At 50.0% G+C, this 27,544-nt stretch overlaps 1 protein-coding gene across 1 annotated transcript in view; it reads right to left on the bottom strand.

Annotated features, from left to right (window-relative positions):
- Positions 1-256: 256 nt before the first annotated feature.
- The window catches only part of WNK4 (WNK lysine deficient protein kinase 4), a 54,328-nt gene continuing 27,040 nt past the window's right edge, over positions 257-27,544 (bottom strand). Inside the window, exons 4-20 of the mRNA XM_080976503.1 lie at positions 25,725-25,882; positions 23,888-23,976; positions 21,515-21,734; positions 19,485-19,806; positions 17,751-17,860; positions 17,580-17,632; positions 16,193-16,334; positions 13,029-13,145; positions 12,772-12,933; positions 11,593-11,650; positions 10,600-10,752; positions 8,556-9,061; positions 7,425-7,521; positions 5,382-5,697; positions 5,093-5,292; positions 2,934-3,034; positions 257-1,202 (exon numbers count right to left, since the gene is read on the bottom strand). Of these exons, the coding sequence (XP_080832629.1) occupies positions 1,200-1,202; positions 2,934-3,034; positions 5,093-5,292; positions 5,382-5,697; positions 7,425-7,521; positions 8,556-9,061; positions 10,600-10,752; positions 11,593-11,650; positions 12,772-12,933; positions 13,029-13,145; positions 16,193-16,334; positions 17,580-17,632; positions 17,751-17,860; positions 19,485-19,806; positions 21,515-21,734; positions 23,888-23,976; positions 25,725-25,882 (2,807 nt within the window). The 3' untranslated portion in view covers positions 257-1,199. The remainder of the gene's footprint in view (positions 1,203-2,933; positions 3,035-5,092; positions 5,293-5,381; positions 5,698-7,424; positions 7,522-8,555; positions 9,062-10,599; positions 10,753-11,592; positions 11,651-12,771; positions 12,934-13,028; positions 13,146-16,192; positions 16,335-17,579; positions 17,633-17,750; positions 17,861-19,484; positions 19,807-21,514; positions 21,735-23,887; positions 23,977-25,724; positions 25,883-27,544) is intronic.

Here is a 27,544-nt window from a genome sequence, read left to right as displayed (position 1 = left end):
TGTAGAATATGCCCCTCTCAGACAGAAGGACAGTACAGTATTGACAACACAATTGTGTGCTCCGAGTGTAATTGGGGGTGGGAAGGATCAGGGAACTTGGAAAACTCCCAGCTGCATGCATATTGGCTTACTGACTTTGGTTCTACTTCAGTTTACTTTCCTGGCAGGGTGTGTGTTGTCTGTCCTTCAAGGGGAGAGCAGTCCTGAGTGCTGAGTATAGCAGGCAAAATTTCCTCACGTCCCGGGTGTTACTTGGTGGGAGTTTGAGGCTGTTTTTATTTATTAATCACCGAAAAACACAGATGCATTATCTGTTTCGCTTCCAAAATGAAAGTGTGTGTGTGTGTGTGATACAAAAAAACAAAACATACACAAAACAGAAAGCATCAGTGTTTCATTCCAAAGTGCAGGTTCCCATGCAAGGAAAAGGATGAGCCCAAGCAGTTCATTGCCCCAATCAGGGTCAGGGTTTTGGTTTGGTTTTGGTTTTTTTTTTTTTGTAAAAAAGTGCAAAGACACGCCATGAACTAGTGACACGTAGTGCCACTGCTGTTGGAGGCAGGAGCTGAGCGGGGGCTAAGGCTAAGGGAAGCAAGAAAGAGAGGCGCCCCCCCCAATCCCTTTAACACTGAGGCACAAATTCTGCAAGTTTCCTCTCGTAAGGCAGCTCCTTAAAGTTTTCTAAGCGCTTTGGCCTTGGGGTGGCTTTGTGAATTGAGCCATGCAAGGCACAGAGGATCAAGCGACGCTTGCTTAAGTTAGACCCGGCCTTGGGCGCGCACACACCCTACGCCGTCCATGTGTGCAGACCCCATCCCATAGCACATACGGAACAGGCGACATCCTGATTCCGTTTACAGTGATGCTCCTTTGCGAGGCAGAAGCAGCGGGAAAGGCTTGCCAGCTCAGGCTTCCCCACAAAAATGCATCCCCAAACAACCGGGGCTTGGCTTCTCTCTGCAGACACAAAGTCTTGTGTGGAGGAAAAGTCTGTAGTGTTGGGCTGCTCGCTTGGCTTCTGTACGTTGCTCAGAGGCAGCTTGTCTGTTCGTTCCGCCAGGGGAACTTTCCTACGTCGATGGCTGCTGGCCTTGACGTTGGAGTGTAAGGCAAAGGCTGCACAGGACCCTTCGCCACCTGCTCCCGTCCTCTTGATGGTGGGCAGCAGGCTGAGGTAGTCCAAAATGTGTCCACGGCTGCTACTGTAGGAACAAAAGGAAATAGGTGAAAAAGAGACAGGGAGATGTACCGTATTTTTTGCTCTATAGGACGTACCGGACCATAGGAGGGGGAGAATTTTTCTTGTTCTCCCCCTCTAAAACAAGGTGCATTCTGTGCGTTCAAGGTGCGTTCACCCGAAGCCTCCGGAGCCCAGCAGGAACTCCAGAGGCTTTGGGTTCCTTTCGACCTGCTCTTTGGGGCTGGCGGGGGGAAGCACTGCTTCGCCCACCGCCAGCCTCAAAGACCAGGTTGGGGAGCAGCGCAAAGGCAGCACACCACCTTCCCGCTGCCCCCCCGAGCTTGTGGGGCTGGCGGTGGGGGGAAGCGTTGCAGCCTGCAGAGGCTTTGTGCAGCTAACCCCAAGCTAGAAGAGCGAGATGGAGCGCTCCGTCTCGCTGTTCTGGCTTGGGAACAGCCCTGCAGAGGCTTTGTGCGCAGCCATCCCCAAGCTAGAACAGGGAGACGGAGGGCTCCGCAGCGCTCCGTCTCCCTGTTCCGGCTTTGGGCTTAGCCACGCAGCCTGCATTCGCTCTAGAGGACGCACACACATTTCCCCTTAATTTTTGGAGGGAAAAAAGTGCATCCTATAGAGCGAAAAATACGGTAGTTCAGTGGTAAACATGTCCTTTGGATGTACAAGGCCTTGGCTTCAATCCCTAGTATCTCCAGTTAAAAGCGGAGCTTGGATAGCAGGGCTGGGAACCACCAAGCATTTTTAAGAACATTTCTCTTCCCCCAAAGGCACCCGGAAGCTGTAGTTTGCTAACAGTGCTGGGAATTGCGGCTGGGTGCAATGGGTAAACTCCAGCTCCCAGGGTTCTTCTTTGGGGTGTGCCTTAAATCTACGGTGTGTATGCAGACTGTCAATATCATTGCTGTGTATAATCCTTCTAACTTCAAGGTTTAGGAACTGAACACAGATACGGCCACCAAGCTGCTGTTACAAAGGAGCACAAACACACAGCGACAGTTTTTAAGTCCTTGAACAATGGGCATTCAGACTATATAAAGCTCGAATCTCACTTCATGCCGAGATACCACCAGTAGTGATGTATGGAAGTGAGAGCTGGACCCTAAAGAAGGCTGATCACCGAAGAATTGATGCTTTTGAATTATGGTGCTGAAGGAGACTCGTGAGAGTCCCATGGACTGCAAGAAGATCAAACCTCTCCATTCTGAAGGAAATCAGCCCTGAATGCTCACTGGAAGGACGGATCCTGAAGCTGAGACTCCAATACTTTGGCCACCTCATGAGAAGAGAAGACTCCCTGGAAAAGACCCTGATGTTGGGAAAGATGGAGGGCACAAGGAGAAGGGGATGGCAGAGGACGAGATGCTTGGACAGTGTTCTCGAAGCTACCAGCATGAATTTGACCAAACTGCGGGAGGCAGTGGAAGACAGGAGTACCTGGCATGCTCTGGTCCATGGGGTCACGACGAGTCGGACACGACTAAACAACAACTACCACCAACACCACACACACTGGGGGTTTCTGCCTTAAGACAGGGGGAGTAAAATGAACCTTTGCCATAGAACACACCTTGATGTGGGACTTGTTCCCTCCAGAGGGTTTGTTTAACCCTCTTCACTTTTGAATAAATATTTAAAGATGTGTGTGCACGCCCATGTGTCTGTCTGTCTATCTAAATCCTCTGGAGCGTGGCCCGAGGTCCAGTACTCTCTCACCCTCCACCCCAGGGTTATGACTCACCATGCATCCAATATCACTGGCGAACGTCACACCTTTGCTCTGTCGCTGCTCCTGGGAAGTGTTGGTGCTCCCACCGCTTACAGAATTCCTCCTCATGATCCCTGCGGGGGCAACAAGAGCGAGGGAAAGGGACTATTACAAAGAGGTTTGAGCTCATTCATGATACCATTAGTATGGAAGGGGGCGGGTGGAAGGGATAAGGAAAATGCAGAGTTGCGCAAGATCAACACTTATCACTATCTATGCACGTGGTTCTTGGTGAAGAAGGGGATTGGCAGGTCCCTGCCCCAAGAAGCCTACATTCTCAACATGGGCACAACTGAAGAAAATGGGGATAGGGTAAAAAGCAGAAAAAAGATTTAAACTACTTGTATTTTGGCAAAGTTACAACGCAGGGGAGTGTAGTGAAAAGCCCAGTGACAAATCGCATAGTTCAGTGGAGAGGAAAGGTAATTTGTGGGAAGCGAGAATTGATAAATAATGGCATACATTTCAGCCTCCTTGTCAAGAGATGTACGGGGCTTGTTCACAATGCCAGCAGTGCAAAACGCTTTCCTACCAAGCACAGAGGCAGCTGGGACTGTTTGCTGCTGTGTAGCAGGGCCAAACTCTGACTCCTTTCGGTCTAAGCCTGTACTCCCACTGTGACTTAGGTTACCATGGGTAGGCAACCTAAGGCCCAGGGGCCGGATTCGGACCAATCGCCTTCTAAATCCAGCCCGCGGACAGTCCGGAAATCGGCGTGTTTTTACATGAGTAGAATGTGTCCTTTTATTTAAAATGCATCTCTGGGTTATTTGTGGGGCATAGGAAATCATTTATTTCCCCCCCAAAAAATATAGTCTGGCCCCTCACAAGGTCTGAGGGACAGTGGACTGGCCCCCTGCTGAAAAAGTTTGCTCTAACCCTAGTCCTGGAAGACCCTGCTTCTCCTCATCCCCCTTGATTGCTCAAACCCCCTGCTTCTAGCACCTCCCAGGTTGTCCCTTCTGCTGACTGCTCTTCAGTGTCCCACCACGGGATCTGAGACCGAAGTCGTCGTCTTCTGTGCCCTTCCTCTGGGGGCTCTTGGGTGTGTGGTTCGCACCACTCTTCTAATCCAGCCAGTCCCTGACAGTGGGTGAAGATCTCTACTGGGAACAAGTGGGGTACCGAATCATCCTCAACCCGATGGTTGAAATGGGCATCAAAGGCTGTTGTGGGGGAAAGGGGCCTGCTCTGAATCGCGCCAAGTTGCGTGCAGTGCCCAAGGGACCCCAGCGGGCAGCCCCCGCCATTTCCTCCCCAGGAATGGGAGGAGACCAGCAGTGCCTCCTATTTGCTGATAGGCTGTTGCGAAGGCAACAGATCTTGCCTTCAAGGGGGCACCTAGCAGAGGAACTGGGCGATGCGTTCTTCGGAGGCCGGATTTGCTGCCTAACAGATCCTGCTGCCTGAGGCAGTCGCCTCATGTTGCCTCTTGGCTGGGCCGGCTCTGAAAGCTGCCTTAATAAAATAGTCTGGACTAATGAATCAAATCTTGGGAGAAAAGCGATGATAAACCTAGACAGCATCTTAAAAAGCAGAGACATCACCTTGCCGACAAAGGTCCGTATAGTTAAAGCTATGGTTTTCCCAGTAGTGATGTATGGAAGTGAGAGCTGGACCATAACGAAGGCTGATCGCCGAAGAATTGATGCTTTTGAATTATGGTGCTGGAGGAGACTCTTGAGAGTCCCATGGACTGCAAGAAGATCAAACTGATCCATTCTGAAGGAAATCAGCCCTGAGTGCTCACTGGAAGGACAGATCCTGAGGCCAAGGCTCCAGTACTTTGGCCACCTCATGAGAAGAGAAGGCTCCCTGGAAAAGACCCTGATGTTGGGAAAGATGGAGGGCACATGGAGAAGGGGACGACAGAGGACGAGATGGCTGGACAGTGTTCTCGAAGCTACCAGCATGAGTTTGAACAAACTGCTGGAGGCAGTGGAAGACAGGAGTGCCTGGTGTGCTCTGGTCCATGGGGTCACGACGAGTTGGACACGACTAAATAACTAAACAACAACAATGAATCAGAGAAAACCGGGAAAGCACACACCAGCTTCAGAACAGAGAGCCACATAGCCGCCTCCTCCAGTTGGCACTTGCCAATGTGGCCCAGCGGCGCGGAGGCAGCTTACCCTGAGGTTGCGCCAAGTCCACCCGCTGCAGGCTGCTGCGGCGCGCAAAGGGGTTTCCTTTGGAGAAGCGGCGCTGGCGGCTGGATAGCATGTCGGCGGGGGACACGATCCCGGCGGGCGGCACCTTGCCCAGGCGGGCGTACAGCGCCTCAATCTCCTTCTTCTGCCGGGCCTGGAGAACTTCAACCTCAGAGAGGTGCCTGAGAAGGAAAGAGCGGGCGTTGGGTCAGGGAGGGCTGGGGTGGCGGGGAGAAAGGGACCTCCATCCCCCAACGAACCCCACACTCACTTCTGGCGCAAGGCCTGCAGCTCGTCCCAGACCTCGTCGTCCTCAGGGCTGTCCGAGTCGTCGCTGCTCGGGTACGAGAGGCTGTGAGCGCAGCTCATCCAGACGGGGGGGCTGGGCTGAGCCTCCCCTTCTCCTTCCGCTTCCGCCACAGGGGTGGTGCCCTCCTCAGCGTCCTGCACCGGCGTCCCGCCCGGAGACCCGCTGTCCGACTCCGTGGTGCTGGAAGAGCTGGTGCTGTCGCCCCTTGGGGGGTTCTCGGGGAGCACATCCCGGGTGGGGGTCACTTGGAAACGGCCCAGGATCTGGGGCTTGGGCTCTGTCAGCGGGGGGAAAGCGGGCGGGCTGGTTAACAATAACAATAAGGGACACGGGTGGCGCTGTGGGTTAAACCACAGAGCCTAGGACTTGCCGATCAGAAGGTTGGCGGTTCGAATCCCCGCGACGGGGTGAGCGCCTGTTGCTCGGTCCCTGCTCCTGCCAACCTAGCAGTTCAAAAGCACGTCAAGGTGCAAGTAGATAAATAGGTACTGCTCCGGTGGGAAGGTAAACGGCGTTTCCGTGCGCTGCTCTGGTTCGCCAGAATCGGCTTAGTCATGCTGGCCACATGACCCGGAAGCTGTACGCCGGCTCCCTTGGCCAATAAAGCGAGATGAGCGCTGCAACCCCAGAGTCGGCCACGACTGGACCTAATGGTCAGGGGTCCCTTTACCTTTACCTTAGGTTAACAATGAGGATGGGGAGAAGCCTCAGGCGTCCCCCAATATAAAGGGGTTCTTGGAAAAAGAACAACCGGTGCTTAAATTCTTTCATAATGTTTGTACTAATTGTGTGTCTCCTTCTTCCTCGAGAGGTGCGGAGGGTGGCAACATGAGAACGGGCCTTCTCTGCAGTGGCTCCCCATCTGTGGAATGCTCTCCCCAGGGAAGTTCGCCTGGCACCTTCATTATACACCTTTAAGTGCCAGGCAAAAACGTTCCTTTTTAACCAGGCCTTTGGTTGATCTGTTTGACATCCTATGCCCTCTTATAATGTGTTTTTTTTTGGGGGGGGTGGCTATTGGTTTTTTGTTTTTATTTTTATTATGTATTTTGTGCTTTTATTTCTTGATTTTATTTTGTTAACTGCCCTGAGAATAGAGAAGCGGAAACCTCTTTTCCCTTTTAATCTTTTCTTACTTTGTTTTTCCCCCTCCCCCTCTTTGTTTTCTTTATGATTGTGAATTCTTGATAGCTCTCTATTGCTTCTTACATATACGTTTTGATTTCTGAAGGTTTATATTCAGGATAAATGAAGATATATGCAGAAAGGTCATGGATAGAAAAGGAAGGGAATCTGTGTGACAGAGAAACCAGAGTGGATTTTCCTCAGCTTGTTGAAGCGGGAAAACTGTCCCAGGTGAGAGATGGGAAGACTCACTTCTTTGTATGTGGTTTTGAAGATCAAGGTAAAATAGAGGGATATATATATTTAATTTTGTGTTTTATTGTGATTCTTGCTATTATTGTTTTGTTATTACTGTTATTTACTTTTCCTCTTTTCTTTGTATTGTTTTGTATTATTGCTTTTTAGATTAGTTTGGCTTTTAATGTTTCATATGCTGAAAACTCTTATTAACAAAGGTGAGACTTATGAAGCTTAATAACGTAAAAGCCCTGAAGCCATTAATCTGAGCGCTCAGACCTCTTATTCCAAGGGAGTGTGGCTGCAGTTGCTAAGCGGGAATCATAGAATCAGAAGGGACCCTGGGTGTCATCCAGCCCAACCTCCCTGCAATGCAGGGATCTCAACACGCCGTCCCCCATCCCATTTGAAACCACGGCGGACCCTGCTTAGCTTTGCAAAGGTGAAAAGGCCGCCACAGTGAGAGGTCTCTCCATTCCTAGTTTGTGTTTTCTTGAGCACAGAGAATACGCTTCCAGGACTGGAGGTGGAACTCTGCGCTGAAGGCAGCTGCTTTCCCAAGCCCCGCCGCTGCCCCAAACAGTTGCGCGCCCTATTGCCACAGCCGCAAAGATTTATCTCCGGCCCCCAAACACTCCACACCTTCATTGATGGGCGAGAGCCGAGGTGGCGGCAGCTTGGAGGTGGAAGAATCTGGCGCACTGAGCAGTGACCCAGACCAGGAGGACGCAGGAGGCACCTGTAGAGAGAGAGAGAAAGTTTTGTATATGTGAGGGGTCAGTACCGAACCTCCCCATTTCCACCCCATTCGCTGGACCTAATGTTAGTTCCCTGCCTCCTGGACACCCACATTTAGCACCCACACCCTGGGACAACTAATCCGCTTAGGGTGATACCTGGTTTTCAACTTCACGATATATCGTCAGCTAAATATTGTGATATACCGATATAGCGCGACGTTTGAAATAACGATGGTACTATGTATAGGGGAACAGTAGGGCTGGGTGATGGCTGGTTTTCAGCTTCACGATATATCGTCAGCTAAATATTGTGATATACCGCTATATCACAATGTTTGAAATAACGGTGGAACTACATAAAGGAGCTGGGTGATGGCTGGTTTTCAACTTCATGATATATAACCAGCAAAATATTGCGATATACTGCTGTATCACGACTGAAATAACGATGGAACTACGTCAGCAGAGGCACAAGCTGGCTTCACAGTTTCCCCGGCATCGTGTTCCAGTTTGCGAAATTTTTTCAGAAGCCAAACATGCTCCATTTTGAGAGTTAGGCTTCCGTTTTGAGTGCCACACTTCCAATTTGGGTGTTATGCTGAGGTCTGTCTGTTTTTGCTATTTATTTTGCGTTTCTGCGGCTCTTTTTTGTGACTGTGTGGAACCTAGTTCGGCTACTGATTGATTGTTTGACTGCAGTACATTGTTTACCTTCCCGCTGGAGTGGTACCTATTTATCTACTTGCACTTTGACGTGCTTTCGAACTGCTAGGTTGGCAGGAGCTGGGACCGAGCAACAGGAGCTCACCCCGTCGCGGGGATTCGAACCACCGACCTTCTGATCGGCAAGTCCTAGGCTCTGTGGTTTAACCCACAGCGCCACCCGCGTCCCTGGGGGATATATTACGGTGTTGTAAACCATGCTGCTTCCTGAGATAGTTCCATTTCTTTATTTCCCACCACTGCATGCGCACACGGTCATGCACAAGTGTGGGGGGCGGGAGGACGCATGCACGCACATCTGCACACTCACCATGCCATCGTCAGGCCTGCTGGTGGTTGGCGTACTCAGGGACGGCAGAGAGCCTGGAGGTGCTGGCATCCCCAATGCGCCATTGACTAGCTGGGCCGGCTTGGCAGGAGGAACCATGACCTCAGGGTAGACGAATCGCGCGGGAGCTGGGCTAGGTGGGCAGAGCACCGGTGACTGCGAGACCGGTGAGGTGTAGAGAGGTCCTGCCTGGGCGGAAGCCGCGGTCACGGCAGGAAGAAGGGACTGAGCCACGCTCATCACCGCCAGGGAGAAGACGTTGGCGAGAGAGAGCAGCGGGGACGTGGAGGGGGTCCAGAGCGGGGCGGCGGGAGGCTGTACGGCGGGGACGACTGGCGGGGCGGGCGGTGGGGGGAGGGACAGTGTGGGGAGGAGGGGGCTCAGCGGGGTGATGGGCTGGGGGACAGGGAAGAGGTACGGAGGCGTGGCAGGAGCTGGCGGCAGCATGTGGTACGGCGGCCAGGTCTGTGCCGGCACACAGGGGACACCTGTAAGGAGGAAGGCAGATTTGGCAGGTGAGCAGGAGATGCAAGGAAACAGCATCTTTGAAGAACACAAAGCCCTTGTTGGCAGGGCAGCCGAGCGAGATGCCTTTGTTTTTATTTACAGTGGTACCTCAGGTTAAGAACTTAATTCGTTCTGGAGGTCCGTTCTTAACCTGAAACTGTCCCCCCCCCCCAAAAGGTACCACTGTATTTATAAATCATCATCATCATCATCATCATTTTATGTTTCTTTCTACCCTGCCTTTTCCCTGATGGTGGGACTCAAGGCAGCTTACGGATAAAAGCAAGAATCTCCAAAAACGCAGGGGGAAGAAAACAATCATTAAGAAATACAGTCATACCTTGGATCTCAAACACCTTGGCTCCCGTAAAAAATCGGCTCCCGAATGACCGAAACCCGGAAGTGAGTGTTCCAGCTTTCAAACTATTTTCTGTAGCCAAATGTCCGGCGAGGATTCCACAGCTTCTGATTGGCTGCAAGAGCTTCCTGCAGCCAATCAGAAGCCATGCTTTGGTTTCCGAATATTTTGGGAGTCGAACGGACTTCCGGAATGGATTCCATTTGACTTCCAAGGTACGACTGTAGTTAAAACAGTAATGGAACTAAAACTATATACAGAAAGGAGATGGATGGACTGCTTAATTATTAAAATTCTCTTAATAAAATTATGGATGATATACAGCTGTCTCCTACAGAAGACTGGATATTTCGCCAGAATCGGCCTACATGTTTCTCCAAACCCATAAAACCTTTTTAAAAACCCACACACTCCTATATGAAAGCGTGTCCGATTCGGTGTATTTGTTCAGGATTCACACCCACACCCATCTACACTCCAAACCCTCTGTTTGCAGGGTGAAGAGTCGGTGGAAGAAGATTGGAAGAAATTTAAAGACTATTTACAGAAATATTGTAAAATTAATGAATGTTAGAATGATGTCAGAATGAAATTAAGTGGTTCTAGCGGCAATGTCATAAAGGTGTATGAAAAAATGGCTGGTTAATAGGTGAGAATTTAAAGCTATAATATATTAAGTTAAAGGACTAAGACAAAAACGAAGAGGGAAAGGAATTGCTGAATTAACCAATTGAACCGGAATACAAAAAAGGGAGGTGTGAGGAGGTCAGGAAAGCAAGGAAATGAAATGTAAGATACGGAAGGATAAATTTGTTTCTAAGTGTTTTTTCTATATATTTTTTTCTATACTTTGCATTTTGTATGTTTTTTCGCTTTTTCTTTTTTTCTATATTTTCCATTGTCTTTTATGTAATTTTTTGTTTTTGAAATCTCAATAAATATCATTTTAAAAAAACAACAACAACAACAAAAAAACAAACCCTCTGTTTGCAACGGGCCATCCCATTTCCTTGCTAAATACTTAGATATCCAACCCGTGTTCCACAGTTCAAAGGAACTGGACTGATGTCGCATGGGAAAGCAGGAGCGATTTGGCTCCCAGGCTGACACTTGCCTGGGCATTTCTATGAATGCAGGAAGCTGGAAACAGATTGGTTTTACCTGTGGGTACTGCTGAAAGCAAAGGCAGCCCAAAGTTCTGGGTACTTGGAGGGGGAGCCCTGGAGCTGAAGGACTCGTTCTCAGAGACGGGGTCTACCAGAGAAGGTTGGACGGGGGACGTGACCGACTGCCCAGGACTGGAGCAACCAAAATCTGAAAGAAGGAGCAAAGAGGTTGAGGGAACGTTCTCTCACATGTGGTGGACTCATAAAAGGGTACAGTGGTACCTCGGGTTAAGAACTTAATTCGTTCTGGAGGTTCTTAACCTGAAACTGTTCTTAACCTGAAGCACCACTTTAGCTAATGGGGCCTCCTGCTGCCTCTGCGTCATTTCTGTTCTCATCCTGAAGCAAAGTTCTTAACCCAAGGTACTATTTCTGGGTTAGCGGAGTCTGTAACCTGAAGCATCTGTAACCCGAGGTACCATTGTATTGGGAATGATCTATAATGAATTTTTAAAAAATGTTTGAAAGTGCTTTCCCAAAAACCCCCCGAGTCCTTTCTGTTGGGGATAATTCAGACTGAAATTCCCAGGTGTCAAAAAAGGTTAATTTTGTATGCTAGCACTGTGGCCCGTGTTTTGTTAGCCCCAAAATGGAAAATCAGCGAGGTCCCAACCAAAGAAGAATAGCAGCTCAAGTAGACAGAATATGCACAGCTTGCAGATTTAACATATAGAATAAGAGAACAAGAAAAACATATGTTTAGAGAAGATTGGAGAATGTTTATTGAACGTTTATTGAAGGCTTGCGGATAGCTTCCTGAAGCCTGGAGAGCAAGAGGGGTCGGTGCGCACCGACCCCTCTCGCTCTCCAGGCTTCAGCGAAAGCCTGCATTCGCTCCATAGGACGCACACACATTTCCCCTTCATTTTTGGAGGGGAAAAAGTGTGTCCTGCAGAGCGAAAAATACGGTAACTTGAGAGATCAGCCCTGGTTAAGAAAAGGGCACAGGCGTGCTAATCTGGGGTACAAAAGGTGTTGGGTTACATACCGCTAAGAGATGAGGATGAAGAGATTGAGCGCGAGAGGCCTTGTGGAGGCAGCTCACCCTACAATGACACAGAATTAAAAAATAAAATGTTTTCGTTGGGCCCAGGAGAAATCCAAAACATCATATGGATGAAAGAAAAGGCACATAGGGCTAGTTTGCCGGCAGGGATTACTCTGAAATTAGGCCTGAAATGTGTAAAGTAATAAAACAAGCATACTTCGGACCATGTACAGAGCGCCTTTACCTTTTCACAAACCAACCACCATAAATTTGGGATTAAACGGAAGGTATTTCTGCTCAAGGTGTGGCATTCAGGAGGGCTTGGACCCTCGTCCAACCCGCCCTGTCTCTGCGGAAAGAGCCACCTTGGGAAAATAGGCCCTCACATTCTGAGAGAGGAGGAAACAAGGAAAAAGCCGCCAGAAGCTGTGGGAAGGTTGATGATGTCGGAAGGGATCTTTATTCAATTTGACAGGGAATAATAAATAATAATAATAGGGGGACGCGGGTGGCGCTGTGGGTTAAAACCACAGAGCCTAGGACTTGCCAATCAGGTCAGCGGTTCAATTCCCCACGACGGGGTGAGCTCCCGTTGCTCGGTCCCTGCTCCTGCCAACCTAGCAGTTCAAAAGCACATCAAAGTGCAAGTAGATAAATAGGTACCGCTCTGGCGGGAAGGTAAACGGCATTTCTGTGCGCTGCTCTGGTTCGTCAGAAGCGGCTTAGTCATGCTGGCCACATGACCCGGAAGCTGTACACCGGCTCCCTCGGCCAATAAAGCGAGATGAGCGCCGCAACCCCAGAGTCGGTCACGACTGGACCTAATGGTCAGGGGTCCCTTTACCTTTACCTAATAAATAATAATAATAAATTTTTATTTATACCCTGCCCTTCCCGGTTCAAAAACCGGGCTCAGGGCGGCTAACAACAAATTTAAAACACTTAATTATAAATGCAGCATAAAATACAGTATAAAAACATGAATAACAATAAAATTCAAAATGGGCAAGTGGGAAAGACACCTGTAGGTCCATTTTAAACAACTCACAAAGCACATCTGTGCGTCTAAACGGTTTGCTGGACCTCATTCTGGCTTCATGAAACCAGAGGGAGAGATCAGGGCTGAAACATCCAGGAGGCTACCTAAATTCCCCTGGCTTCCATAGGTCTGGCACTCACCGAGAGTCCATCAGCAGCCAAAATTGGGGACAGGCTCCCTGTTTCAGGGCTGCCCAGAGCCCCCAGGTCTTTGCTCAGGAGGGTCCCCACACGCTGGATAATATCACGGATTCTCCGGATGAACCCCTCCTGTTCAGATTTCAGGATGAATTCTTTGGCAACCTGAAGAAGACGGAGACACAATGGGGGAGAGGAGTCAAGAGTCAGGATTGAGAACGTCAAAATCTTACTGCAGCGTGAAATCCCTGCGTCCTCACCATGACAGCTGCAATCTCCTCTGGGCTGTCTCCATCCAAGTCAAATTTGAAGGTCACCATCTTGTTGTTGTACGTTTGCAGCTGGCACTCAACCACCCGGTCATTCTGGACTGGCATCTGCACACATGGAAGGTTGCAAATTAAACAACAACACTACCACATGGAAACTCTTGAGACTATCCAAGCAACTAGAACAGGGGTCAGCAAACTTAGCGTGCCACGGGCCGGTGTCTCCAGCGCCGATCACGCGGCGGGCCAGAGGGAGGGGAGCGCGTGCCCATACGCGTGTGCACATGCTATTTCTGGCACACTTCTGGGTTGGAGGAGCACCGGAAATAGCTTGTGTGCATGTGGACCGGCCTCCTCCGACCTGGATGTGCACCGGAAATAATGCTTGCGCCACGCAGAGCAGCGCTGGGCCAGATAAACGAGTCCCTTGGGCCTTATCTGGTCCGTGGGCCTTAGTTTGGGGACCCCTGACCTAGAACCTTGCAGGGGAAAGGACGAAATGGTGAGTGCCCCTTTCCTCAAGTCCACTGGATGAACAGACTGAAATATGACATTTCTGACCAGTTCTGGCTTTCATTTGCAGATGAATTATGCCTGCCGGGTGGCCAGTTATGTTTCGGAGGCAGCAAATACTTCCGAAGCCCAGTAGCTGAAAACCACAGGAAAGGCATGTGCTCTTGTGCTGAGGTCCTGCGTGAGGGTTTTCCCACGAACCTCTGGGTGGCCACTGTGAGTACAGGATACAAATTGGCTGGGCCATTGGCCTGATCCAGAAGACTCTCCTTACGTAGGAACGAAAGCACTTGTCTGAACTGCCACTTGATTTTAAGAGTCTAAAAGCAAATACACTAGATTTGAAGAAGCCACATAAGAAAAGACTTATTGGATCAGGCCAATACCCCATTTAATTCAGCTTCCTGTTCCCACAGTGGTGGCGCTGGAAACAGTGGCATCGCAACGGGGGTGAAGGGGGGCAGTGCGCCCCAGGTGACTGTTGGGATACTCCTGGGGAGACGGGGGCATCGGGCAGGCCCCCAGCTGGTTCCAGTCACCGGCCGGCAGCCAGACGATCACCGGTCTCCCTTGGAACAGCATCAATTAGCGACACGAGCCTCAGATATGTTTAGAGACCCGTGCATGCTCTATCAGCAGAGTGAATAAATCTTCTCACAGCAGAAGTGGCGGACAGAGAGATGTGTAAGCATATTTACAGCGTTTATTCAGCATAGTTCAGGAACAAAGGAAACATGTCTGCTTCCCTTCGTGTCCAGCAAAACAGCAGCAATGCAAAAGCAATATACAAACGGAAGTGCCCAGCAAGTGCTGGGAGTAAACAGGCATGTGACACACAACAGTCATGCCTGTTCCCTTTTAAGGTGGAACGGAACTATATCCTAACATCCTCCCCCCTTCCATGTAACCTGTAGTACCTGTGGTTCAACCCAACTGCAACCTCTGTACATAAACCTTAAGTTGTTCTCTGTTAACAGCCTTAGACAACAGATCTGCAGGAATTTCGTTTCCTGGCATGTAGTACACCTGAATGAGTCCTTTCTGAATACACTCTCTTGCATGATGTAAGTTTATGCCATGTCTGGGGGGGGGGGGGCGGTGACAAGAAGGTGTCCTGCGGGGGCTCGCCCCACAGTGGCGGCGCAAGCAGCCATTGCGCTGCTGCAGCCGCATGTGGAGAATCCTACGTTTGCGGCTGCAGCAGTGAGCAGAGGATCTGGACGCTGGCGGCAAACCACTATGTACAGCGCATGTGCGGTGTCACACACATGCGCTGTATGTAACGCCGCTGCACATGCGCTGTACATAGCGGTTTGCCGCTGGAGCCACTCGAGCGTCGTACAAACAGCAGTGGGATCCCTCCGTCGTGGCTACAGCCGCATGTAGAGGATCATCCGTTCGCGGCTGCAGCCACAAGCAGAGGATCCCGGCACCGTACGTATGGCGCTAGAGCGCCGGCAAACCGCTATATACAGCTCATGTGCGACGTCGCTACATACAGCAAATGCGTCGTACATAGCAACGCCACATATGCGCCCTATGTAGCGACACCCCGCCCCAGGTGTCACAACGCTTTCGTTCGCCCCTGGCTGGGAAGCTGGGAGAGCAATGAACTGGTGCCCACACAGCAGTTTGTACTCAAAGCTAGCCCAATAATTTGCCTTTTGGTTTGAAGATACCGCAGCACTCACTGAACGATTAGAATCACACTCAAGTGACACAGCTCATTTAAAATCAAGGTCAACAGGGTTTCCTCCTGACGTCACGATTAATGGTGGTAGCTCTCCGCTGCCCTCTGGGGCAGTGGGGAGGTTTAGGCAGGGGAAAGTCAGGATTTATGAGGTAAAATTCCTGGCAATTGCTCCTCAGGGGGTTCTGGGGAGCTCACTGCATCCCACTGTGCCGCTTAAGCTCGTGTCTGCCAACTTGAAAGACAAGAGTGGGTGCGACCTGGGAATGTGTCTCTGCCATGGACAGGCCTCTGTCTCTGGCATGATTGGTGACTGGTTCCTCATTAATTTGGAATATTGGCATTAATCAGGAGGTGCTCCTGAAAAGATATATGATAATGGGCTGCAATTAATCAGCTGCCGAAATGACTGGGTTTGGCTCTTTGAAGGTATTTGAATTCTGAAGCTTGGAAATAATAATAGTAATAATAATAATAATAATAATTTATTATTTATACCCCGCCCATCTGGCGGGGTTTCCCTCACAACGGCCGGAAAGGAAGGGGGAGGACAAGGCGCTTTGTGTTTTCATATGGTTTTCAAAGGGTTCCTTTTTTCTGTTGTCCCCCCTGCAAAATGAAAACATTAATGGTAGCCTTTCCTTCGAACACCAGTAATTCATGTGAGCTCCGACTGTCTCACTCTGGGGGGGAAAATACAGGGTTGAATCCATGCTTAGTCATGTCAAGAGCAGGCCCACTGCAATCCATGGGGCTTGAATTCCAGTGGGTCTACTCAAAGCACAACTAAGTCTGGATCCAGCCCACTGTCAGTCGGTCGGGAAACCTAACCAGCTGAGAACCACAGGATATATATTAGCACAATGGAGATGGGAGTTCAGAACCACACACAAATATCCCACCGATCAGGACACATAGCACCCAAGCCTGTCGCAATGCGGGCAGCGCTCACGTTTGTGATGCGTAGGCGAGATCGGGCACGGCGGCGCAGCAGTCTTCCAGACCCCTTCTTGGCCAGGGGCTTCGCTCGGCGCTCGCTCGCAGAGATACCCTCGTAACCATCGCTCAAGCCAGACGCCACATCGGACGTGTAGCTGCGTCGTGGGAAACCAAAACAGGAAGTGAAACATGAGCAAATGTGACTGATCTGGGCACACGCGATGAAATGCGCCTCGGCTTACTGCCCCTCTGAATCCCTCGGGTGAATCTGTGGCAAGGGCATGTGTGGGAATCCTTCACCAGTTATGAGGAGAAGGAGGCACCATCATCCCAAAGGCAGCTTGCCTCCCTGCGGCTATGGCCTCTGTGATGGAGCCACCTAGATTCAACTCCCTCAAAATCATGCGCCCGGGCCCATGGCCCCTCTGCCCTCCTCACACTATGCTTCTGACACCACCCCACAAGCTTAACAGCAAGGCTTGGGATGAGGAATGTGAGAGAAGCAGGTACAGTGGTACCTTGGGTTACAAACACCTCGGGTTACAAACACTTCGGGTTACAGACGCCGCTAACCTGGAAGTAGTACCTCGGGTTAAGAACTATACCTCAGGATGAGAACAGAAATTGTGTGCCGGCGGTGCAGCGGAAGCAGGAGGCCCATTAACTAAAGTGGTACCTCGGGTTAAGAACGGTTTCAGGTTAAGAATGGTTTCAGGTTCAGTTATCTCCTGCTTGGACTACTGCAATGCACTCTACGTGGGGCTACCTTTGAAGGTGACCCGGAAACTGCAATTAATCCAGAATGCGGCAGCTAGACTGGTGACTGGGAGTGGCCGCCAGGACCACATAACACCGGTCCTGAGAGATCTGCATTGGCTCCCAGTATGTTTCCGAGCACAATTCAAAGTGTTGGTGCTGACCTTTAAAGCCCTAAATGGTCTCGGTCCAGTATACCTGAAGGAGCGTCTCCACCCCCATCATTCAGTCCGGACACTGAGTTCCAGCTCCGAGAGCCTTCTGGCGGTTCCCTCATTGTGAGAAGTGAGGTTACAGGGAACTAGACAGAGGGCCTTCTCAGTAGTGGCGCCCGCCCTGTGGAACGCCCTCCCTTCAGATGTGAAGGAAATAAGTAGCTATCTTATCTTTAAAAGACATCAGAAGGCAGCCCTGTTTAGGGAAGTTTTTAATATTTAATGCTGTATTGTTTTTAACACTTGATTGGAAGCCGCCCAGAGTGGCTGGGGAAACTCAGCCAGATGGGTGGGGTATAAATATTAAATTATTATTCTTATTCTTATTATTAAGTTCATAACCAGAGGTACCACTGTATCTCCTCACGTTCCCAGCAACCTAAACCCTGCAGCAAATTATCTCCCCACAGCAATCCGGCACGTCCTTACCTGTCCCCAGGGGAAGGGAAGTCGCTGATGGAGTTCACGCTCACAGCAATGGTCTGGGGATATAAAAACCACCGTTGAAGGCAGGTTGCCGTGACAATTCAACACCTCCCTAGTTCATAGCGCACAGGGGCACCACGGCTGCCCATGCCAGGGGTCAGCACTGCCACTCACCGAAGCGAAGGAATGCTCAGGGGCGACTGGGGGGCTGGAGCAGCTCTGTGGCAAGTCAGACAAATCCACAAATCCAGAGGAGCTCAGGTATCCGTCCGTCTCACAATCAGCTGGGGGGTGGAAATGAGAAAGAAGAAGGGTGACTGCGAAACGAAAGACCGGGCCTGGCTTCTAACTCGGGAGCCCTACAAGTTCACTGGGAACTTTGTCCCATATATGTTTATTATTTTACATTGATTTACATTCAGATCACGTAACATACAATTGACATCAAAATCTATTTATTTGTCCCGGCGACTTCCCATCTTTACATCTGTGATAGTCTAATTCTCTCTCTTCCCCGCTGCCTGTCGAGCCTCTTATCTATTTACCTAAATCACGTATTACAATCTTTTCTATTGTCTTGCCATTGCTCGTAAGTCAAAACCTGTTTGAAATTTTATTTGGCCATATTGCGTTCTTATATAGACTGAAAAGGGTCTCCATTCTTCCACAAATGTTTTGTCTTTCTGATTCCTTATTTTAGCTGTGAGTTCTGCCACTTCTGAGCACCCCAGTAGCTTGAGTACCCATTCCTCCTTTGTTGGGATTTCTGGTGTTTTCCATTTTTGTGCGTAGAGTACTCTGGCTGCCGTGGTGGCATACAAAAACAATTTCACCAACTTCTTTTGGGATCTCTGTTTCACATATTCCCAGAAGAAATGCTTCTGGCTTTGCGGTTATATCTATTCTGAACATCTTTTTTTTTTTTAGTTCATTATATATTTTTTTGCATGTCCATCAGGTAGGGAAAAAGGAACCTTCCACCTGCATAGGATTCCAACACTTATTTGAGACTGTTCTACACATCTTAGCCCAACTGGCATGGTGTCAAATACCATCTGTGTAGCATTTTCAAACAATTTTCCTTAACGGCATAACAAGTGGTAAATGTAATATCTGCCCTCCACATTTCCTCATATCAATGTTGAGGGGTTAGCTTTCAGAAACGGCAAGCTGAGGTGACACCGAATTAATTTTGCTGTTCTAACCACTTACACCATGCTGGTACTCTCTCGTAAAGGACAAAGGCAAAGGACCCTGGACGGTTAAGTCAAGTCCAGTCAAAGGCGACTATGGGGTTGCGGCGCTCATCTCGCTTTCAGGCCGAGGGAGCCGGCGTTTGTCCACAGACAGCTTTCCGGGTCATGTGGCCAGCAGGACTAAACCGCTTCTGGCGCAATGGGACACCGTGACAGAAACCAGAGCGCACGAAAACGCTGTTTACCTTCCAGCCAGAGTGGTACCTATTTATCTACTTGCACTGGCATGCTTTCGAACTGCTAGGTTGGCAGGAGCTGGGACAGAGCAATGGGAGCTCACTCCTCTAAATGCCTTCCTCTAAACGCCCCCCCCCCCCCACCAGATGTCAAAGAGAACAACAACTACCAGACTTTTAGAAGACATCTGAAGGCAGCCCTGTTTAGGGAAGCTTTTAATGTTTGAGGCATTACTGTATTTTAACGTTGTGTTGGAAGCCGCCCAGAGTGGCTGGGGAAACCCAGCCAGATGGGCGGGGTATAAATAATAAATTATTATTATTATTACTCCATCGCAGGGATTCGAACGGCCGACCTTCCGATCAGCAAGCCCAAGAGGCTCAGTGGTTTAGACCACAGCGCCACCCGCCGTGTATGCTCTCGTATGTAGTAGTCGCCTACAGAGTCCCTTGGGTGGTGGAGCGAGGGAGCTTACATGTGGCTGAGGAATAGCCATGCTGATATCGGAAAGTCTGGTGCTGGTCGACCTCTGGTTCTTCCGGCTCAGGGGGGAAAGTTGGGCCGAGTGCAGAATCCCCGGATCCGGGCGTGGTGGGTGCCGAGGGCTGGGCAGGGCTGAGAGGGGGCGGAGAGTCTAGGTCCAGCAGATGAAGGATGTCCGGAGCCTGTTCGTGCCGCCTCTGCTCCTCCTGGGCCCGCTTCGCCTTCTCGCGCTGGCGCTTGATGGCCAGGACTCGCTCGCGCACCGCTTTGGCCACCAGCTTGTAGTCGGCCTCGCACACAAAGCCCAAGACCACCTGCGGGAGCGGGGAGTAGGAGCAGGCAGGGACAGAAGTGAAGGAGCTGGAGGAAACAAGAGTTCGAATTCTGGCACAAACGCACTTTCCCCAAAGGAATTCTGGGAACTGTCATTTGTGTGAAGGGGGCTAGGGATTGTTGCTTTGAACAAATCTCAGCATCCCCAATGTACGACAGTGCCCAGGATTCTTTGTGGGGGAAGCCATGACTGTTCAAAGTGGTATGAATATGCTTTAAAGTTACGGTGTGAGAATGACCACAAGCCCTTGCAAAAGGAACTTATGCAATGTATCTGGGAGCTCATTTAATGCCATTTTCTAATGCCCTAGCTGTGAGACAACTGTGCTTCCCACTCCCTAAAGAAAAGCCATATTAAATTATTAGTAGTACAGTGGTACCTCAGGTTAGGTACTTAATTCGTTCCGGAGGTCCGTTCTTAACCTGAAACTGTTCTTAACCTGAAGCACCACTTTAGCTTAATGGGGCTTCCCGCTGCTGCCGCGCCGCCGGAGCACAAGTTCTGTTTTCATCCTGAAGCACAGTTCTTAACCCAAGGTACTCTTTCTGGGTTAGTGGAGTCTGTAAGCTGAAGCGTATGTAACCTGAAGCATACGTAACCCGAGGTACCACTGTAATGCTATACAGTGGTACCTCGGGTTACCGACGCTTCAGGTTACAAACTCCACTTACCCAGAAATAGTACAACGGGTTAAGAACTTTGCTTCAGGATGAGAACAGAAACAGCGGCGGCACGGCAGCAGCAGCAGGCCCCATTAGCTAAAGTGGTGCTTCAGGTTAAGAACAGTTTCGGGTTAAGAACAGACCTCCGGAACGAATTAAGTTCTTAACCCAAGGTACCACTGTATTAATATTTCATTGTCCTAATCTACCTCGAGCCCCAGGAATACACTTACAGTGGTACCTTGGTTTTCGAACGTCTTGGAAGTAGAACGTTTCGGCTTTCGAACATCAAAAGCCCAGAAGTAACTGCTTTGGTTTTCGAACGCTTTTCGGAAGCCGAACGTGCCAAGCAGGTTCCGTATTGAGTTTTCCGGATGTGAATGCTTCCAGAAATGCATGCTTCTGTTTTCGAACGTTTCAGAAGTCAAACGGCCTTCCAGAATGGATTACGTTCGAAAACTGAGGTACCACTGTACCTCCATGGCGTATGGGCCATGAACTCACTTTCCTCTAATGAAAGATTCCATAATGATGTTGTGCGCTTATACAGTGGTAAGTACTTAATTCGTTCCGGAGGTCTGTTCTTAACCTGAAACTGTTCTTAACCTGAAGCACCACTTTAGCTAATGGGGTCTCCCACTGCTGCTGGAGCACGATTTCTGTTCTCATCCTGAAGCAAAGTTCTTAACCCGAGGTACTATTTCTGGGTTAGCGGAGTCTGTAACCTGAAGCATATGTAACCTGAAGCGTATGGAACCTGGAGCGTATGTAACCCGAGGTACCACTATACAAGGTAACTACGGAGCCATTGCCCGAGAGGCAAACTCTGTAGAATCCTGAAGAAAATGAAACTGAGAAGACAGTACCCAGTGACTTCTGGGTAGGCCAAAGCCAGGGCACCTCTCCTTTTTGCAACCCACCCAATGCTTCCGGTCCTCTCCCGTCTTCCCTGCCCATGAGCCCCTTCTAACTCCTGGACTCCCCAGACCAGCCTCCCCAACCCCTGAGAAGAACAGCGACTCATACCATCTCCTGGGCCACCTCCTCGGCCACATCCTTGTAGAGCTCAAATCGGAATTCCAGGGCGTTGTTGTCCTTGTACTTCCCGTGTAGCTTCTTTGTGTCATCCATCCTCAGCCACAGCTTCAGGTTGGACTTCACGCCATCGTCCTCTTCAGCCAGCTCCACGTGGACTCCCGTGTCCTCTTGGAAGAAGGAGTGGTCCAGGAGATATTTGATGGTGTATCTGAAAGAGAGGGAGGGAGGCGAGGCGGCTTTAAAGCAGGGCGCAGAATTAGGATGGTGGCGAAGGGAACGCTTAGATAGCGCGAGGGGAAAAGGTATGCCTGGCAGAGGCTGAAGGGTTGGGTGGCCCATAATAATTTATTTATATTTAAACCCTGCCCATCTGGCTGGGTGATTCTCCAGCCACTCTGGTCAGCTCCCAAAAGAATATTAAAAACACAATACAACATCAAACATTAAAAGCTTCCCTAAGCAGGGCTGTCTTCAGATGTCTTCTAAAAGTCAGATAGTTCTTTATTTCCTTGACATCTGATGGGAGGGCGTTCCACAGGGCGGGCGCCACTACCAAGAAGGCCCTCTGCCTGGTTCCCTGTAACCTCACTTCTCACAGGGAGGGAACTGCCAGAAGGCCCTCGGAGCTGGACCTCAAGATTAGTCCATGAGCACAGTTCCCATTTTATGTGTTTGTTCTTTAAAAAATCCTAAAGTCTTCTGAAGACTTGAGCAGCATGTTGACGTTCTCATTAGCATTTGATATATGGAATTTCCAGTGATACTGTGGTACAGTGGGACCTTGGTTGTTGAACTTAATCTGTTCCGGGAGTCCGTTCGACTCTCGAAACCGTTGGAAAACAAAGGCACGGCTTCCGATTGGCTGCAGGAGCCTCTGGCACTCAAGCAGAAGTCGCGTTGGACTTTTGGCTTCCGAAAACCTTCGCAAACTGGAACACTTCTGGGTTTGCGGTGTTCAAGAGTCGATTTGTTCGGGAGCCGAGCTGTTCAAGTACCAAGGTACCACTGTATTTAAAAAATAAATCACTGCTGCTGAGGGCAGAGCAAGCACGTTCCGGAGGAGCTGTTCGGCGCTCTGCTTTTCTGGACGTGCTTCACGTTGTTGTCTAACAAGGAGGAAGTGCAAGCGGCTCCCCGTTTCCCTGCTGGAGAGCACAGTGGTGAATGTCGCTCACAGAAGGGGCAGGCGGGCAGCAGAAAACGCTGCTCTGTGAGCCGAGGCCAACCAAAGGCTGGATGAGAACAAAAACGGCAGGCCCTCGTACGAATGAAGAGCCTCCAGCCCTCCTGTAATCAGCATTCTTTGCAAAGTCGCTCCCAAAACCTGTGGGTCACTTACGGTTGGCCTGTCCGTCGGCGCCTAAGAAATGATGGGCAAGAGCAGCGTGCCTCTGAGCACGTGCAGAGTACCCGCCCTTGGCCCACTTGCGGCTGAGTGGTACAGGCAGCTTTATTTTCCCCTCGGAAAAAGAGCACTGCTTACATGACCCACAGACTTGTCCAATCCAGCAAGAGACTTCTGCCATTCTTATGTGCAGTTTAAAATAACAGGTGACATGTTTAAGTATGTGTCACACCCTTTTCTGCAGGTTGACTCGGAGATGAGGCTTCCAACGTGTTCTGCATTTCCACATGTGTCTCCAAGTTTCTACCCCACAACAACCCGGACCATTGTTCTTTGCCCAAATGTCGCAAAAGAAGAGCCCTGTACAGTACATTTCCGAGCACAATTCAAAGTGTTGGTCTGATCTTTAAAGCCCTAAACGGCCTCGGTCCAGTATACCTGAAAGAGCGTCTCCACCTCCATCGTTCTGAGGTCCAGCGCCGAGGGCCTTCTGGTGGTTCCCTTGCTGCGAGAAGCCAAGTTGCAGGGAACCAGGCAGATGGCCTTCACAGTAGTGGCACCCGCCCTGTGGAACGCCCTCCCACCAGATGTCAAAGAGAAAAACAACTACCAAACTTTCAGAAGACATCTGAAGGCAGCCCTGTTTAGGGAAGCTTTTAATGTTTAATAGGTTATTGTATTTTAGTGTTCTGCTGGAAGCTGCCCAGAGTGGCTGGGAAAACCCAGCCAGATGGATGGGGTATAAATAATATATTATTATTATTATTATTATTATTATTATTATTATTATTATTATTACTTCTTTAAAGTAAAAACATTATTTGGGTTGTAACCTGTATCAGGGGCGGGGAATAGTTGCTGGGTTCCAATTCCCATCAGCCTCGGCCGGCCTGACCATTAGGCAGGGATGATAGGCAGCCCAACCAAACCCAGAAAGCAACAGGTTTCCCTGACCCTATTTCCATTTACCCACCAAGGGTAGCAGAAGTCAGGCCAGCGGCGGAGATCTCCCCTACCTTTCATATTTGTTCATCCGGATGCAGCCCTCGATGATCTCCTTCAGTTCAGGCACCTTCACGTTGTAAAAACTGCTGGGCTTGATGCCCTGTGATAAAAGGGACGGAGGGCAGTTCAGACGGGGCCAGGGAGTACAGAGGTTTTGGGGGAGGTTAGTGGGTGGACAGAAGTCAGGGCATCATGAGGCTTCCAAGCCCCTTGTCCCCTGGGAGAAAGATTTTGCTTGCAAGTTAGGGATATGAAAACCTGGGAGGGGAAGAAACCAGAAAACTAGGAGGTGGGACATCAGTCCCCCCCCCCAATTTACCAGCCCCCCCCCCCCCGGCAGATGGTGGTATGGTTGCTCGAGAGCAAACAGGCAAGACTCTGACCTGTCTTTTCCAGGCTTTATTCTTAGTGCAAAACTATTTACGTCGCAAGTTCATGTCTGGCTGAGTCGCTAGCAGAATCTGGGAGTGGTCGGTCCTTGTACCTCCCGCAGCATAACAGTCGCTTGACCCCCAACCTTCTCCTCCCCTCCCTGCACTGAAACCTACTGTGCAGAGTGGGCGCTAACAACAATAAAGTTAACACAGCATTCTAAAATCAATTCATTCTAAAATTAATTCAGAATCAAATTAATGGCAACCATTGGGCTAGAGTTCTGTGAGGATTACCAAAGGAAGGAGTCAGACTGTGTCTTGGCCAAAGGCCAGGTGGAACATCTCTGTCTTGCAGGCCCTGCGGAAAGATGTCAAGTCCCACAGGGCCCTAGTCTCTTGTGACAGAGCGTTCCACCAGATCGGGGCCACAGCCGAGAAAGCCCTGGCTCTGGTTGAGGCCAGCCTAACCTCCCTGTGGCCCGAGACCTCCAAGATGTTTTTGCTTGAAGACCGTAAGGTCCTCCGTGGGACATACCAGGAAAAGGGGAAAAAAGCAGAACAGGGGTTGGTGGAGGACCCAGTTTTCTGGAGTTGCAGAAAAGTTTGCAAACGTGGAGAAAACATTTGATCAGAAGTCAAACCTGGGCTGCTCTGTCCCAGCAGCTGTACGTGGGTAGGATTCTGTGCTAAGAACATAAACGAGATCCGCCTTCCGTAATGATCACTCTTCCCTGGCCATAAAAGCCCACCCATTCCCAACCTTCCCTCCTTAAATCCCGAAGTTGCATCAAACACTTTCCAGATTCCTTGGCTCTCTCTCTCCAGTGTGGTGTAGTGGTTAAGAGTGGTAGAAGAACCCTGCGAGGCAGTCAGGGCCGGATTTAGGTTTGATGAGGCCCTCAGCTACTGAAGGTAATGGGGCCCTTTATATGTCCAGCTGTCCTTTGTCAACAACAAACTGTTGCTGTTTTTTGAGTGGAATATATGCTACATGGTGATTTATGGACCTAATGGGTATCTAAAGCCATTTGCACATAACAAAATGTGTATTTTATCAAAGTAATTGTTGAACTGAAATACAATTAAGAAGAAGTTTATTAATAGTGAGAGTGAGAGCCAGTGTGGTGTAGTGGTTAAGAGCGGTGGACTCGTAATCTGGGGAACCGGGTTCGCGTCTCCGCTCCTCCACATGCAGCTGCTGGGTGACCTTGGGCCAGTCACACTTCTCTGAAGTCTCTCAGCCCCACTCACCTCACAGAGTGTTTGTTGTCAGGGAGGAAGGAAAAGGAGAATGTTAGCCGCTTTGAGACTCCTTCGGGTAGTGATAAAGAGGGATATCAAATCCAAACTCTTCTACTTTTCGCCCTGGGAGGAGGAGGAGGAGGAGACGCCTGGGGACCTAGCAAGGGGTGTAGCCCATAAGGGAGAGAGGTCAGCCCTAACTTCCTGAGAAAACAAGAGGCTATGCTCTCACCGAAGTGACCTTGCGATAGATCTGAGCCGCATTCTGGCATTCCGAGTAGGGGTATTCTGAGGTGGCCATCTCCAGCATGCACATGCCAAAGGCATAGACATCCACGGCTTCGTCGTATTTCTCCTCGTACATCTCTGGAGCCATGAATTCTGGGGTTCCTGGGAGAAGAGGAAGGAAGGGGTTTTATCTGAGGCTCAGCCACCTTCAGCCACTAGCTCAGCCAGTAGAGTGTGAGACTCTCAATCTCAGGGTTGTGGGTTCGAGACCCACATTGGCTGGAATATACCTGCATTGCAGGGGGTTGGACTAGATGGCCCTTGGGGTCCCCTTGTAGCTTTACAATTCCAGGATTCTATGATTTTAGGATAACCCTTTAATGTGAAATAGGTGCCATCCCATTACGCATCCAGCTTCCGCTGAAGATCTCCAGTTCTGACTAATAAGGATCTAATAACCTTGAGCTTAACACAGGTGGCACTGCGGTCTAAACCACGGAGCCTAGGACTTGCCGATCGGATGGTCGGCAGTTCGAATCCCCACGATGGGGTGAGCTCCCGTTGCTCGGTCCCTGCTCCTGTCCACCTAGCAGTTCAAAAGCACGTCAAAGTGCAAGTAGATAAGTAGGTACCACTCCAGCGGGAAGGTAAACGGCGTTTCCGTGCGCTGTTCTGGTTCGCCAGAAGCGGCTTAGTCATGCTGGCCACATGACCCGGAAAAACTGTCTGCGGACAAACACCGGCTCCCTTGGCCTATAGAGCGAGATGAGCGCACAACCCCAGAGTCGTCCGTGACTGGACCTAACAGTCAGGGGTACCTTTACCTTTTTAACCTTGAGCTACGGCACATCTCTTCCACAACTATTTCTCAATTCAAGCAGAACACACTTCTCATCGTGCCATCTGTGCACCTGGTGAAAGCAGGCAGAGCAGGTATCCTTGGTGTCTGCTCCTCACCTGTGCAACTCCTATCCTTGGCAAGCATCATAACAATTCCAAGCCTATTACGGAGTTTTTAACTTTAAGTGGTCTTGGTGGACCACAGGTTTAACATGAGCCAACAGCGTGACGCAGCAGCAAAGAAAGCTAATGCTATTCTAGGCTGCGTCAACGGAAGTATACTGTTCATTTCAAGGAAAGTAATAAAGGTAAAGGGACCCCTGACCATTAGGTCCAGTCGTGGCCGACTCTGGGGTTGCGGTGCTCATCTCGCTTTATTGGCCGAGGGAGCCGGTGTACAGCTTCTGGGTCATGTGGCCAGCATGACTAAGCCACTTCTGGCAAACCAGAGCAGCGCACGGAAACGCCGTTTACCTTCCTGCCGGAGCGGAACCTATTTATCTACTTGCACTTTGACGTGCTTTCAAACTGCTAGGTTGGCAGGAGCTGGGACCGAGCAACGGGAGCTCACCCCGTCGCGGGGATTTGAACCGCCGACCTTCTGATCAGCAAGTCCTAGGCTCTGTGGTTTAACCCACAGCGCCACCCGCGCCCCTTTTAAGGCAAGTAATAGTTCCACTCTATTCTGCCTTGGTCAGACCACACCTGGAACACTGCATCCAATTCTGGGCACCACAATTTCAGAAGGATGTTGACAAGCTGGAACGTGTGCAGAGGAGGGCAACCAAGATGATCAAGGGTCTGGAAGCCAAGCTTTATGAGGAACAATTGAAGAAGCTGGGTATGTAACCATGGAAAAGAGGAGACTGAGAGGATATTTGACAACCATTGTCAAGTATCTCAATGGCTGCCACATGGAAGATGGAGCAAGTTTGTTTTCTCCTGCTCTGGAAGGGAGGACTCAAACCAAGAGCTTCAAACTCC

This window comes from Podarcis pityusensis (assembly GCF_964106645.2).
Source record: "Podarcis pityusensis genome assembly, chromosome: 13".
Lineage (NCBI taxonomy): Eukaryota > Metazoa > Chordata > Lepidosauria > Squamata > Lacertidae > Podarcis > Podarcis pityusensis.
This window is presented reverse-complemented; position numbering and strand designations above follow the sequence as displayed.